Source organism: Psammomys obesus, unplaced genomic scaffold, assembly GCF_907164565.1.
Source record: "Psammomys obesus unplaced genomic scaffold, mPsaObe1.curated_primary_1811, whole genome shotgun sequence".
Classification (NCBI taxonomy): Eukaryota; Metazoa; Chordata; class Mammalia; order Rodentia; family Muridae; genus Psammomys; species Psammomys obesus.
Genome location: NW_026588752.1, coordinates 4,077,976 through 4,093,570, shown reverse-complemented (window position 1 = coordinate 4,093,570; position 15,595 = coordinate 4,077,976). Strand labels below are relative to the sequence as shown.

At 48.1% G+C, this 15,595-nt stretch overlaps 1 protein-coding gene across 1 annotated transcript; it reads right to left on the bottom strand.

Annotated features, from left to right (window-relative positions):
- On the bottom strand, positions 1–8,357 carry Nagpa (N-acetylglucosamine-1-phosphodiester alpha-N-acetylglucosaminidase). The gene is made up of 10 exons (XM_055604857.1): positions 8,267–8,357; positions 7,716–8,174; positions 5,765–5,904; positions 4,111–4,219; positions 3,813–3,941; positions 2,892–3,097; positions 2,738–2,785; positions 1,866–1,967; positions 1,723–1,786; positions 1–741 (listed from the first exon to the last, which is right to left on the bottom strand). Exons 1-10 carry the CDS (start codon positions 8,350–8,352, stop codon positions 534–536), a joined length of 1,551 nt encoding a protein of 516 aa, XP_055460832.1. The 5' UTR covers positions 8,353–8,357; the 3' UTR covers positions 1–533.
- Positions 8,358–15,595: the final 7,238 nt, after the last annotated feature.

Genomic DNA, 15,595 nt, shown 5'->3' with positions numbered 1-15,595 from the left:
TGGTGGCTCATTTTAGTATCCCAATTTATTCAAGTGTTAGAAAACTCCTTTAGGGAGCAGGACAAGAAAAATAGGTCTGTAAACATGGCGACTTCCTTCTCTCCCCGTCCCTTCTTATAAGGAACTTCCTGTGACAGGATGCAGAATTCTAGTTGGCAATCTGGTGATGAGGCTGCATAAAAGGTGGTGTGCCGTGGCTGGGCCAGGGGATAAGTCTTTCTAGTCCATCCCTGTGCAGGTGGCCCAGGAGAGTGGACACTCTTGTCGTGACTGGGAGTCTTTGGCAGTGGTGAGACCCCTGTGGCAGACAGGCCTCTGGGCAGCAGACACAGGCAGGCAGGGAAGCAGGTGAAGGCCCTCCAGAGCTTCGTATTGCTGGGGTGGCATGAGCCACAGCATGGGGACAGGAGGGAGATGGCCAGGCAAGGGGTGGGGCGTGCAGCAGCTATGCCAGAGGCCTCACAACCTTCCCTGTAAAAGTGAGGCGCAGGGACAGCTTATCTGGAGCACGCCACTGGGGCAGGCCAGGTCTGTCAGTCCTTAAAGGAGACCGTTTCCTCCGTTTGCTCCTTCTCTGCAGCCAGCAGTTCCCCGTTCATCTCCTGCAGTGGGTGGTACACGTAGTCCCCGTCCAGGTGCCGGTTTCTCTCTGCCCTAGAGCCCAGGAGCAAGGCCGCGTTGACCACAGTGCTGATCAGTAGCAGGAAAATTAGGATGAGAGTAAGTGCCAACCATGTGGTCCTGGGAGGGAGGGAGGGAGAGAGAGAGAGAGAGAGAGAGAGAGAGAGAGAGAGAGAGACTTGCGTGGGGGGTTCAGGAATAACCTTGGGACAGCCAGAACCCACATGGGGAATGCTGAGCCCAGTGGGCTGGGCTGGGAGACACATGGAAGACACATTCGGGAATAAGAGAGACATTGATTGTTGGGTTTTTTGATACGAGGTTTCTCTGTAGCCTTGGCTGTCCTGGAACTTGCTCTATAGAGCAGACTGGCCTTGAACTCTCTCTCTCACTCACACATACATACCTAATGTGAATGTTACTATTTTTCAGATGTCACTAATGGAATTTTTGGGAATTGAACCTGGGACCTGTGCATGCTAGGCAAATGCTCTACCACTAAGCTCATCCCTAAGCCCCTTTTTACTTTTTATATTGGAATGGAGTCCACTAAGTTGCCCAGGTTGGCCTTGAACTCATTGTGTAGCTCAAGCTCAAGCTGGCCTTGAATTTGTTATCCTCCTGCTTCAGCCTCCTGGAGTAGCTAGGATGACAGGCTTGTGCCAGAAGGCCCAGCTCAAGAACCTATCTGTCTGTCTGTCTGTCTCTCTGTCCATCTATCTAGCCTTAGACTGACAACTTTAAACTTCTGATCATCCTCCTGCCTCTACTTCCCAAATGCTGGAATTATAGGCAACACAAAGCCTGAATACAAGGAAGAGTCCAGAAGTCAGGAGATTCCTTCCTGTCTCTACAGCTCTCCTCCAGCATCTGAGCTGAGTCTCTGTGGCCAGGGAGGTCAAGCCCACAGCATGCCACCTTTGGCTCCCACTGGGCAGCGGCACGGGATCCTCTCACTAGCCCTCCTGGATGCCAGTTTCACCCATGACTGTCCCTTGAGCTTAGAGGATCACATGCAACCTCCTGGCTTGGCCGGTGCCTGAACAAACAGCATGCCTCATGGATGGAGTGTGGGAACTCAGCCTCTGCTGAAACACCTACCTGGTGAAAGAGGCCAGCTCTCCTGCCCTTGGTGTGGCCTCAGTTGGCTGGAGACACTGTTTCACTGAAAGACACCAGACAGAAGGGTTGGGGTGGGTCTGCTTACTCTAGACCTGTCCCAAGGGTCTGAGGAGGCCCCATACCTGGGGAGATGCTGCAGTTGCCAGTCTGGGGGTCACAGGGACACTGGTGCTCACACTGGCAAGGCCTCTGGCAACCTGGCCCGTACCACCCCAGAGGACACTCTGTGGAGACAAGATGGTGGCAGGTAGGTCTTACCTTGGGTGGCAGGGTTTCTGTTAGAGGACAGCCTGGCTCCTGGATGTGTGCAGGGCCATGCTGAAAGGGATGGCCCTTGATCCCCGGGGCCAGCTCTTGAAGGTAACCCAGCTGCAAACAGGGTGTGGCTCAGTGCTTGCCAGATATCCATGGGGCCCTGAGTTTAATTCCCTATAATCTGGGCATGGTGGCATATGCCTATAATCTCAGCACTTGGGAGGTAGAAGCAGGAAACAGGTGTTCAAGACCTCCTTGGTGACATAGTGAGTTAGAGAACAGCTCAGGCTGCTCTGTCTAAAAAACAAACAAACAAACAAACAAACAAAACAAAAAGCAAGCAAGTATACCACCTTGATTTAAGGTGGGCTTTGGAGCAGATGACCTTAAAAGAAAGAAGAGACGGTGAATGGGAAGTCTTGAGACATGCTGGAGTGACATTAGCAATGCCCTAGGATCACCAGGAGCTGTTTTTGAGGTGCTAAGGACTTTGGTAGGTCTCCCTCAGGGGTGTGGCCTAGCCACACCTTATTTTTTGCTATTGGTCCTCAGAATTGAGAGGATAATGCTGAAATCTGGCCTCCTACTTGATGGGAATTCTTTTTAACAGACCCAGGCAAGACATAAAGAGATTTGCATGCAAAATGAGAAGGGGCCCCGAAGGCAACTTCCAAGCCAGAAGTCAGGATGAAGGCATTGTAACAGCCACAGACAGCCAGGCCACCCTCTCCCCTCTCACCTTCACTGCAGTTGGATCCTGTCCACCCAGCGTCACAGTGGCAGCCGGCTGCCAAAGCAAGACCATGGAGGCCAGGTAAGGGCCAAGGCAGGTCTGGCATGGGAGAGCTGGGGTCCCGTCAGAGCACCACCCTCCTTGTGGGCTCCCCACTCACTCTCTGTGCACAGCCCATGCTGGCTGCAGTTGGAGGGGCCACAGTCCAGCTCGCTGCAGGCGGCACCCCGCCAGAAGTGGCTGGTGCACTCGCAATGGCCGTCCACACAGGTCCCGTGCCCACTGCAGTCGGGTGGCTGGCAAAGGGGTTCATGCACACACACCACAGTGGACACGCGGCGGGGACAGCGCCACATGTTGTCCTGGCTGTGGGAGATTCGTTGTGAAGAGAGGCATTGGCTTTGGTGCTGGTTCCAGCTGGCCTCTCAGGTCCCTGCGCCAGCTTGCCTCCATCTCCATTCTGACCCTCGTGCATATGCGTGCATATGCGTGCATGTGTTTGAGTGTGCATGCTAAGGAGGAGATGTGTGTGCATGTACATATGGAGTCAGGACAACCTCAGGGGCCCACCATTTAAATTTTTATTTTATTTATCTCTCTTTGGCCTAGACCTTGCCACGTAGGCTAGGCAGGCTGGCCAGGACATCAGGATCCACCCGTCTCTTCCTCCACAACTCTGGGATTGTAAGCGTGTGCCACTCACAGCTGGCTTTTTATGCGGAAGTGAACTCAGATCCTCCGCTTGCAAGGCAAGTACTTTTCCTACTGAGCTATAGCTCCAGCCTCCTCGGGCCATTTATAGGCTCTGCCCATTGCATACACTTTATCTTCTGGCGAAGGCTCCTTCAACACTGGCCAGCCATTTCCTTAGCTCTTACTTTGCTATCTTTAAGGAGGCCTTTCCTGACCACTGTCCCAGGTTTCCAAGCATGGGTCATGCAGTACCCTGAGGAAGGGGATCTTGGCTGTTCTGCTCACTTTTGGATACCTAGGGCTTGGTGCACAGCAGCTCTCAATACTGACTGAGAGTGGAGGCAGGACATGGCCTCACCCCTCACAAAGGTGGCTCAGGTGCCCTTACCAGTGATCCGAGGGGTAACTGGCCAGGGTCCCGTTGAGCACAAAGGTGGCAGAACCACCTCCATCCAGGTTGATGGCATTGACCACGTCTTGTCGCAGCAGGAACTCTGCCATCTCCCATAGGTTGAGGCTGTGCAGAGGGTGTATGTAGCTGAGCCCCCACGGGCTCCGGCCTAACTGTCTCCCTTAACTGTCAGTAGGTAGATACTATATGGCCCGAAGGCTGTCTTGTCCCATCCACTACCCAAGAAACTATGAGAAACTGAGTGCAAACATCCATGGGGATTCCTGGGACTCACCCACGCTGTTCCGTCTGTCCATCAGCATGGAAGAGTATGAGCTGCCCCTTCCGGTCATGACCCACGGCTGTCCTGGCTGACATCACGTTCACAAATTTGCTAAAAGAGCCTGAAGGAGAAGGAGCCTAGCTTGTTACCCAGCCCTCCAGGGGACCCTCTATGTTCTTTCACTGTCTGTCTTTTGATGATGCTGAAGAAGAAACCCAGCATCTAATGCATGCAAGGCAAGTCCTGGATCCCTGAGCCACATCCCATCCCACTTCCAGTGAGTCTCCATACCATGGCCAGAAAACTTCCTGTGACCTCAATCTCTGGTGGAAACCTTTACATTGCTAGAACAGAGCCTACAGGCCTTGCATGAGGCCCCAGGCCTCACCTCTGTTGCCCCCCTTTACCCAGCAGTTACTCTCTGCCTTAGGCCTTGCACTCTGCACTTTGGCTGGAAACCATGTGCCTCTGCCCTGAGTTCTTCTGAGAGCTTGATCCTTTGATCCTCCTCAGTCTCCTTTCCCCCCAACTCTATACCCCGAAATAGCCAGAGACTCTTAGGACCCAAGCATCCTTCCCTCTCCAGTATTTTGCACTATGGAGGTGGTTGTGGCTGTGCACATGCCTGTGGAGGTCAGAGGACAACCTTGGGTGTTGGTCCTCAGGTACCTTCCACTTTCTGTTTGAGACAGGGTCTCTTGTTAGCCTGGAGTATCACTATGTGGGTAAGGTCATCTGGCCAGTCAGGAGTCCAGCTATCTCAGCCTCTCATTTCCCCATCCCTGGGCACCCTGGCACTTGGCTGCTTGTGTGTTTTCTGGGGCTTGAATTCAGGTCCTCACACCTTCAAGGCAAACACTTTACTGCCCAAGCCAACTCACTGGCCCACACCCAAGTGGCACATAACCTTGATCATCCATCAGAGCTGCCAAGGGAGTGCCTGCACACTCAAGTTGTTAGGACTTAACCGGAGTTCCTGATTGGGAGGTCTAAGGTGGGTGGACTCATGGTTCTGCATTCAGGACAAGCTTCTGGGCCATATGGATGCCACCGTGCCACAAATCTGTAGCATTTTCCTCATACTTGTGCATCTGTTCCCACCGGTCCCCTTTCTCCTGTCTCTATCTTGGCACATGTCAATTCTTTCTAGCTTATTGCCAAGTATTTTCCTCTTATACTTTCTACGTTAAGACGGAACCCCCATGACTCCCAATCACAGCGCTAAGCACTAAATAGCTGCTCAGTGAATGTTTGGGAACACTGAAGAACGGCCCACTCACACTGTCTCTGGGTCTCAAGAAAGCTGGCGCTGGGGCTGCGAAGGTGGCTCAGCGGGTAAAGTAACTCCCGTCACACGTTACAGCCTGAGTTCAATACCCAGGACTCACACAGTGGATGGACAGACACCCTGACCTTCCCACACACACCAGGACATGTGTGCAGAACATGGTAAAAGTAAAAACAAAAGCACGGCCGGGTGCGGTGGCACATGCCTGTAACGCAGCACTGTCAGATGAAGAGGCAGAGGCAGGCGGATCTCTGTGAGTTTCTGAGGCCAGCCCAGCAAAAAAATGTGAGTCCAGGAAAGCCAAGGCTACACAGAGAAACCCTGTCTCAAGAGAGAGGGAGAACAAGCAAGTGTGCTATACTGCCTACCCTTCCTGACCTGTCTCCTGCGTCTTATCACACTCGGTGGCTTGGCTCTCATTGATGTAGATGCTTCCATTGCGGATGAGCCACACAACTCCACTCAGCAGCTGCACAAACGGATTCACTGTGTCCAGAACCTCCTCCTCAGATAGGTACCTGGAAGCAGGGAAGCAAGAGGCTCACTCCCTGGCAGTCACAGTTCTGGGTACCAAGGGGCTCCTTTTTGATGTTCATTTTTTCTGTAACTAATTGATTCACTAATTAGCAGCTGTTAGACTTTCCTGCTCTGGCTGCTTAGCAAAAGTCAAACAGCCAACCACAAGCCTGTATCAGCAGCAGCCATCTGGAGCACTCCACAGCCACTCTGAGACAGCCACTTGAAGACCACAACTGATTGCTCAGGTTTCTGAAAGCATAGCCTCAACCTAGGCTGTTTGAAACAGTTGCTGCCAGATGACTCTGAAACTATTCCTAGGCCAGGAGAGCATATCTCTTGATAGTCTAGCAGGACTTTGCCTTGATGCCTGCTAAAGAGGCAAGGCTGGGATTGGTGCAAACACAAACCTTCATTTGCATGAGAGGTGTGATGTGATTGGTGCAAACACACCTTCTCTACAGATATAAGCAGGTGTTCAGTTCAGTTGGGGAGTGAGCTGGAAGATGCCTTCCTGTGTCCCTACAGTGAAAGAACCTTCTCTTGTCATCTTTAGTGCTGATGTCATAATACAAAGAAGTAGCAGTGAGCTACAAATGGACAGAATAGGCAGCTGCTTGGCTGTTAACAAGTAGGAGGATGGTCTGGAAAGATAGCTCAATGGGTAAAAAAGCCTTCCCACTCAAGCATGAGGATCTGAGTTCAAATCCTCAGCACCCATGTAAAAGCTGGGTGAAACAGCACACACCTGTAACCCTAGTGCTGGCTGTGGGGGTGATGGACAGGGGGAAGCAGGAGGATCCCTGGGGTTTGCTGTTCAGCCAGTTTAATTGATTCAGACCTTACGTCAGAAAACAAGATGGAGGGCAACAGAAGAAAAGAAGATACCTGAAATCAAACTCTGGCCTCCACATGGGCACACACAGAAATATACACATTAAAAAAAAAAAAGTAGTGAGGGTGGTGAGCAGACTAGTGGACCATCATAGAAAGAGCAAGAGGGGTAACTGAGAGAGTGGCCATGGCAACAAGAAGCTGAATAACCTGAAAGGGGAGCCCGGCAGAGGAACAAGGGAGATAGCAAAGTGTGGAGAGGATGAAGTGCTGAGGTTGGAGGACAGAGCCAGGGAACAGAGACTGCAGGCGCTGGTCACTGGAAGAACTTTTAGGATCTATGACTTAAGATCAACAGTCGAGGCACTGACTGCTGTTGAAGGATGAAGAGCCAGATACTCGGGCAGGCTCAGAAACTGAAACCAGGAATTGCTAAGATCTGGGCAAAGTACCCTTCTCAGCCTTGGCAAAAACTGGAGCGCTTTCAAGAGATCTGGAACACTAGATGGCGCCACTTTCTATTCCTGCCTGCTTGCCCTCAACCTCTGGCTGCTGTCAAATTTCAAGAGAAACAGAAACCGCCAAAGATGCGCCTCGACAAGCTCCTTGCCTGCCCAGGATCTCTATCCGGGACAGCAAAAGGTTTCCAGCTAGTTGTCTGGGGCTGCTCCATAAACTCTAACCTATCTCCAATTGGTTCCATGGCTTCACTGAACACGGAATGTTTTCTCTATTACTAGGGAAAGTTGGCTAAGGCACAAACCGTGTCCAGGCACACGGTCGCCTCCCCAGGGCCCCCCACACCGCCTGATCACAGAGCAAGCATTCAGTGATAACATGAGTAAACTTCACAGCGTTCCCAATCTGAAGATGAACGATAGAAAGCTTGGTTAGGTGACCTGGACACAGAGGCATGGCTCTAAATGAACATCAGAGACCCTCTGTCCTCGACAGCCCCGGGGGGTCCCCGCTTCCTCACCCTGTGACTAAGGTCCCGTCGCGGCGGATCCCGAACTGCGCGTTCTGCAGCCCCCCGGAACTGCTCACCAGCCGCCCGTCGCTCACCACGTTCCCCAAGCACTCGCCAGTGCCCATCCGGAAGAAGCCACCGTTCTGGGCGACGCGGCAACCGGCCGGGACGGCTGTGTCCTCCACGGTGGCGCGGCGCCTCTGCGCGCAGCCTCCGGGTCCCCCGGGCTCCAGCACCGAGAAAGTGCGCAGGGGCTCGGCGACCCGCGTTAAGTGGCCGGCCACCGCGCGGCCCCCGAAGTGCGACACAAATGTGCGCACGGCCGCGCGGTGGCTGGCGCCAGGGGTCGTGGGCGGCGGAGGCCAACTCTCTTGCTCTGGGCTGCCGGCGCGCACCCGGGCGCAGTCCCGCGAGGGACGTCTGCGCTCGAGTGGGTAAGGCAGCAGCAGGTCATCGTCCCGAGAAACCCTGCGGGGACGGGGCGATCGTGAGCTCCGAGGCTGTGCCCCAGAGCAGGAGAGGGGGACCCCAGCTGGGCTGGCCTCAGCAGCTGCACTCACCCTAAACCCAGGCTGCACCACGCCACCCCAAGCCAGCCGAGCAGCGCAAGTAGAAAGAGCGGCCCGCGCCTCCTGGGCGCCGCCATGTTGGATTGGGACTCCGGTCACGTGGGCCTGCCCCATGTGACTCCAGGCCAGCTGGTGGATGCTTTCAGGTTTGAAAGACCTGAAAGACACTTTACAGTTTATGAGATTGCACCTTCGAATTCCATCACGGAGCGTAAGTCTGGAAGGGAGATAGGTAACTTTTTATTTTTAAGTGATGTCAAATTCATAGAAAATTGCTAGAATGGGTTTTGGGGATGTCTAAGTCGGTGCATTGCTTGCTTAGCATGCTCAAAGCTCTAGGGTCCATATTCTGCGCTGGAGAAACCGGAAGTCTTGGCCCACACCATTGTCCCAGTATTCAGGAGAGGCAGGAGAAGCAGAAATTCAAGGTAATCCTTGGCTATTTAGCCAGTTTGAGATTAGTCTGGACTTCATGAAACTTTGTCTCAACAGCAGCAGCAACAACAACGAAAGAAACTTGTAAGAAAGAAGCTTGTAACCTGGCGGTGGTGGCACACGCTTTTAATCCCAGCACTCAGGAGGCAGAGGCAGGCAGATCTCTGTGAGTTCAAAGCCAGCCTGGTCTACACAGTGAGTTCCAGCACAGCCAGAACTAAAACAAAACAGAGAAGGAGGAAAACAAGGAAGGAAAACAAGGAAGGAAGGAAGAAGGAAAAGCTTGCGGCCTGGCAGTCATGGTCCACACCTTTAATCCCAGCATTTGGGAGGCAGAAAGCAGGTCAGCCTGGTCTACAGAGAGTTCCAAGACAGCTAGCGCTTTGTTACACAGAGAAACCCTGTCTCCAAAAACCAAACACCAAAAGAGGAGAAGGAAGCACCAGCGGCAGCAGCTTACTATTTGTTATTTATCATCTGTACTTTATTCAAAATTATTCTTTATTGAAAGTTATTGTTGTAATTTTGTAGTTTTGGACACAAAATCTCCATATGTAGTTATCCCAGGCTGACATGGATCTTCCTGCCTCAATATTCTGAGTCCTAGGATTCTGGGCACAGTGCCAGGCTGGTCAGATACGTTTTTGTTTGCCTCTACCGATTGCAACCAAATTGTAGACAATACCTTAGTATTTTTCTACAAGATTATTTTTGTATGGAACCATGGAACAAGTGAAATTAAGACTGTTAGATTTTTTGGCAATGCAAGGACACTGAGGGCAGAAAGAGAGATTAGAGACTGATTTCTCTGAGGACAGATTCCAGAATAATGACTGAGACTCTCTCTCTGGAAAGGGGGTGCATATGTGGGAAAAGGCAGGAGGTGATTCTTTATAGGGGTGGGATGAGGGTATTGTTTGAACCCATAAGGGGCTAGGGTGGTTCTGAAGTCTCTCTCTGTGTTTACGATGCAGCCATAGGGTTCCAGGGGTGTCTCAGGTGCCATGGTGGTTCTCAGTTCTAGGTGGTTGTTCAGTATGCAGCTATGGACACCACGATAGCCCCTCATTTTTTCCTTGCTCTCTGTGATGAAATGCTGAGCAAGGTCATTTGTGGTAACCCTGCCTTGTGACGGAGACATTCTATCAAAAACACGGAGTTACAGTATCTAAAAGATAATGAACTTCAGGTTTACCTATAGTTCCTATCAGGACCTTTATCTCTTCCCCCCTCCCCAAACCAAGGTCCCATTTAATTGTTGTGTGTCTTTGTTCACCTTTAGAGTTCTTCTCAACCTTTGTTTTTGATGACTTTGAAGTCAGGCATACTGTGTAGGGCATGGTGCAAAAAACCCTTGCTAAAGTGAGCAGGCAAACAAAACGACCCAAACCGGTGCCATCTAGAATGGATTTTTTGGTTTTTTTTTTTTGTTTGTTTGTTTTTTTTTTTTGAGATAGAGTTTCTCTGTGTAGCCCTGACTGTTCTCGAACTCTCTCTGTAGACCAGGCTGGCCTCCCAACAGAGAGATCCACCTGCCTCTGCCTCCTGAATGCTGGGATTAAAGGCATGTGCCACCACTGCCTGGTTTATATATGGAATTTTAAAAACTAAAAAAGGAGATTTTTAAATGTTTTATTAAACAAAGTATATAGCTCATTAAAGAGGAAAGTATTGTGTCTTTCATGTGGATTATGGTGCGTAGGCGTTCTTAAGTGCTGCCTTACTGAGGGGTAGTTCCTTTGCCAGGTCATTGGCCTGTCTGACTGGACTGTTTTGGGTAGCTTGGTTTACCTCTGATTTTTAGTCTTTTGAGACAGGTTCTTTCTGTTGTGGGCAGACTGGCTTGAAGTTCAGTGTAGAGTCATCTAGATCCTCTTGCTTCTTGCTAATCCCCAAGAGATGGGAGTAAAGGTGTAGGTCCCCAAGCTGGCCCTGCTTTAGGTATCTTGGAGTGATACGTGTCCACTCTTTCTTCTTCTTGCCAGAAGAAACTAGTTTTCTTTTAGTTGGCCTTTTGGATGTTGGGTGGCTGGTGAGATGGCTCAGCGGGTAAGAGTACCAGCTGTGTGACCTGAGTCTGATCCCCCTGAACCCATGGAAAGGAGAATTGACTCTAGGAAGTGTGACCTGCATGTGCGTGCCATGGCCTATGTTCCCACTCCTCTCACACACATCAGTAACAACTCAGAATTTCCAGGTGTTGAGTGTAGTATGTCAAAGCAAGTTCCGAGCCTGGGTCCCTCCTAGCTAAGACCATGAAGCTGTTATGGGTTCAGGAATAGCTACACACTGACCACTTGACTCAGAAGGATGAAAGTTTATTGAACGCTGAACAAAAACTGGTCAGGGACATAATCTGGACTTGGGAGCCAGACTATGACACGGTCTGTTTCTCAGTTTTGTTTTGTTTTTGTTTTTGTTTTGTTTTTTAACAGGAAAACTAGCCAGATAACAACCCTGGTAACCAGGTGTAGGAAGTGGGGGGGGGGGCGGTGGGAGAGAAGAAGGGGGAAAGATGGCAGCATGGGGTCATTTTGACTAGCTAAACACTTTTTTTGGGGGTGGGGACAGGGTTTCTCTGTGTAGCTTTGACTGTCCTGGACTCAGTTTGTAGACTAGGCTGGTCTCGAACTCAGAGATCCACCTGCCTCTGCCTTCCAGAGTTTTGGGATTTCAGGTGTGAGTCACTGTGCCCAGTTTAAACAGATCAGTTTCATTCCAAGTGTATTGTATCTAGATAGCTAGACAAAGCACTTTAATCTGATTGGCTGAGATTTAGGATAGGAAAGTTCTTGGGGGGCTTTCCATCCTTCTGGGAGTATGGAACGTAGCAGGATTTTGCAATTTTTAACTCAGGCAGAACATGCATTTATCATCTATTGTTTTATTCTAAGCATCAAGTATTGTACTAGTGAATTGTATCTTGGTCTCAGGCCGGTAGGCCTGAAAACTTGAACTTAATTATATCCTATGATCAAAATGGAGACTTGGAGGCAGAATGGCTTCTGATATGCTAAAGGCAGAGGAGCCACAGTTACGCCAAGAACTAAAGCAGTCTCAGTGGAGGGGCTATAGAGTTTAAGCAGGTCACAACAAAGCCACCCTGAAGCAGTTTGTCCTGTGGCACCGCCTTCACACATCCTTGCCGAGGTTGCATGTCTTGGGGGCTTCTTCTCCCAGTGTCCAAGTGAGTATATACCATGTGTGTCTTTCTGCTTTTGGGATACCTCACTCAGGGTGATCGTTTCTAGGTCCCACCATTTGCCTGTAAATTTTATGATTTCCATGTTTTTAATTGCTGAGTAGTATTCCATTGTGTAAAAGTACCACAATTTCTGTGTCCATTCCTTAACTGAGGGCCATCTAGGTTGTTTCCAGGTTCTGGCTATTACAAATAAAGCTACTACAACCATGGTTAAGAAAATATCCTTGTATACTTGAGCAAATTTTGAGTATATGCCTAGGAGTGGTATAGCTGGATTTTGAGGAATCACTATTCCTAATTGTCTGAGAAAGCGCCGGATTGATTTCCAAAGTGGTTATACAAGTTTGCATTCCCACCAGCAATGGAGGAGGGTTCCCCTTTCTCCACAACCTCTCCAGCATGTGTTGTTATTTGAGTTTTTGATCTTAGCCATTCTGATAGGTGTAAGGTGAAATCTCAGGGTCATTTTGATGTGCATCTCCCTGATGGCTAAGGATGTTGAGCATTTCTTTAAGTGTTTTTCTGCCATTCTACAATCCTCTACAGAGAGTTCTCTGTTTAACTCCGTGCCCCGTTTTTTAATTGGATTACTTGATTTGTTGCTTTTTAACTTTGAGTTCTTTATATATACTGAATATTAGCCCAATGTCATATGTAGGGTTGGTGAAGATTCTTTCCCAGTCTGTAGGCTGTTGCTTTGTTTTGATGACAGTGTCTTTTGCTTTACAGAAGCTTTTCAATTTCACGAGGTCCCATTTATTGATTGTTGCTCTTAGAGCCTGTGCTGTTGGTGTTCTGTTCAGGAAGTTGTCTCCTGTGCTGATGAGCTCTAGGGTCTTCCCCACTTTTTCTTCTAACCGATTTAATATGTCTGGTTTTATGTTGAGGTCTTTGATACACTTGGACTTTACTTTTGTGCAGCATGATAAATATGGATCTATTTTCATTTTTCTGCATATATACATCCAGTTGGACCAGCACCATTTGTTGAAGATGCTGTCTTTTTTTTTCCATTGAATGGTTTTGGCTTCTTTGTCAAAAATCAAGTATTCATAGATGTGTGGGTTTATTTCTGGGTCTTCTATTCAGTTCCATTGATCCTTTCTGTTTCTATGCCAGTACCATGCAGTTTTTATTACTATTGCTCTGTAGTACAGCTTGAGATCAGGGATGGAGATGCCTCCAAATGATCTGTTGTTGTACAGGATTGTTTTGGAAATTCTGGGTTTTTGTTTCTCCATATGAAGTTGAGAATTTTTCTTTCAAGGTCTGTAAAGAATTGTGTTGGTATTTCGATGCGAATTGCATTGAATCTGTAGATTGCTTTTGGTAAGATGACCATTTTCACTATGTTAATCCTACCCATCCATGAGCACGGGAGATCTTTCCATCTTCTGAGATCTTCTTCAATTTCTTTCTTCAGAGACTTGAAGTTTTTCTCAAACAGGTCTTTCACTTGCTTGGTTAGAGTCACCCCAAGGTACTTTATGTTATTAGTGGCTATTGTGAAGGGTGTTGGTTCCCTAATTTCTTTCTTGGCCCTTTTGTCTTTGGTATACAGAAGGGCTTCTGTTTTTTTTAGTTGATTTTGTATCCAGCCACTTTGCTGAAGGTGACAAACCTACTTTATGTATTGTTATGAAACACTTCTATCTCCCTCTCAGCCCCCCAACCCTGGGTAGGAGGGAAAGAAGGTTAGTGGGGCCAGGGGCCCAGGTTCTGCTACTTCCTGCTGGGTAGGGTGGCAGGATTCTTCTGGGGTCAATACCAGTATCAGTTGTTCAGAAATCCAGAAGTCCAAGTAACTGGCAAATGAGCAAATGCAGCAGCAGGACGAACCAGCAGTAAGCGGTCCTCCTCCAAGAAACCTCGTCTTCTTCCTCTGGGCTGTCACATTTACACCCCTCAAAGTCCTCAGAATTCAACTAATTCCACCTGGCAAAGACCAGGTTCCTCATGAGATGCTTAACAGGTGTGGACATGAGATGCTTAACAGGTGTGGACAAACTAAAACCCCCAACTTGGACTTTTAACAACAACAAGTTTACACATCATAAACCAAAATGTCCACAACATTTCCCCCTTTCTGTTTAAAACAAATTGGCTTTTCCCCTCTAACATTAATAAACTGTGTAAATAAGAATTATGAGAAGTATCAGGTAAGATCACACTTACAAAGTCCAGTCCATTTGTACTTGGCAATCTTGTAAAAAGTATTCCACTATCTATCCTATCCTGGTTTGAGTCCCAAGTTCCATACCTAAACCACTTTTTTTTTTTTAAAGATCTTATTTATTTATTTACTTATTTTATGCATATTAGTGCTCTAAGAGGGCAGTAGAGGGTATAGATGGTTGTGAGCCACCATGTGGGTGCTGGGAGTTGAACTCAGGACCTCTGGAAGAGCAGACAGTTCTCTTAACCTCTGAGTCATCTCTCCAGCCCCCTAAACCACTTTCTTATATCAACCTGAAAACATCTAGACCTCAGGCTTGTAGCAAAACTTTGACTAAGTCTTCAACCTCATCAGAGACGCTAGAAAGAAAAAAAACATAGCCATATAGGAAGCACAGAGCAAACAAGCTTCCAGAACTATAGAAGTGACAGAGACAGTAGACTACCTGGACAGTCACCAGAGGTTTCTGTGTCATTGGGGTATCCAGTCTCCAGCCTCCTGGTCCAGAATATCTGAGAGGCTTTTCTGTGAAACAGGAAGGTTGAAGGACTGACCATTTAGTCTCTGCAAAAGTGGACAGTCAGTTTTCCAGTGTCCTGCTTGTTCAGTTTGCTCAGACAGCCTGCCATCAGCAGTTGAAGGACAGACTTCTCCAGTGGCTGTCTTGCCTCATTTGTTTCTTTGTTGCCCGTCATCTTCTTACAAGTAGATTAGAGGTGCTGCCAGGAGCAGCCGTGTCTCTGTCAGAAAAGCCTTTTATTATTAAAATATATTTAAATGTCCTAATCTATAGATCTCTGAAGTGTTTGAAGACCTATTTATCTTCCATTACATGGTGCATAATCATAATCTATGGATCGATCCATCTAGTGAGCAATGTTGCTTGTGTTTAGCTATGTACTATCTACTTAATCTTGAAAACATATACAAGAGACTAAAAGCTTATTTCTGTGATTAACTAAACTAGTATCTAACAAGACTATAGGTAAGATTTTATAGGTTGCTCACTACCAATTTGCATTTCTAATCATCTTGAACAGTTTGCAATAGTTTTCATAAAACTAGAGTTTTACACATTTTCAAATGAGCTGCATATGTACAATACATTAAGCAAAAGTTGAACAAAATAACCTTGAGAGTCTATCAATATATATTAATCATACCAATACATAGAATTTGACACTAGCAAATGCAATAGTCTACCTTTTATCTTGTAATCCTGTATTCGTTCCCTCCTTTTCTTTTTCCCTAATACTGGCTAAAAGAGAAAGATAGAAGAAAAGGAGGGTATAAAAAAAAATCCCTAATTTTAACCTTTACTTTTTTTTCCCTTACCATGACCAATCCATAACCCACCAAACAACCAACATACCCCACCCCACTCTTGGGAATGGGGATGTCCTGTTCTTAAAATTATTTTTTATTGTCTGGGGAAAAACATCTTTTTAGGTACTCCTTAAAAAATTAGTATATTGGCCAAACCCTGAAAAAGCTAGCTGTATTT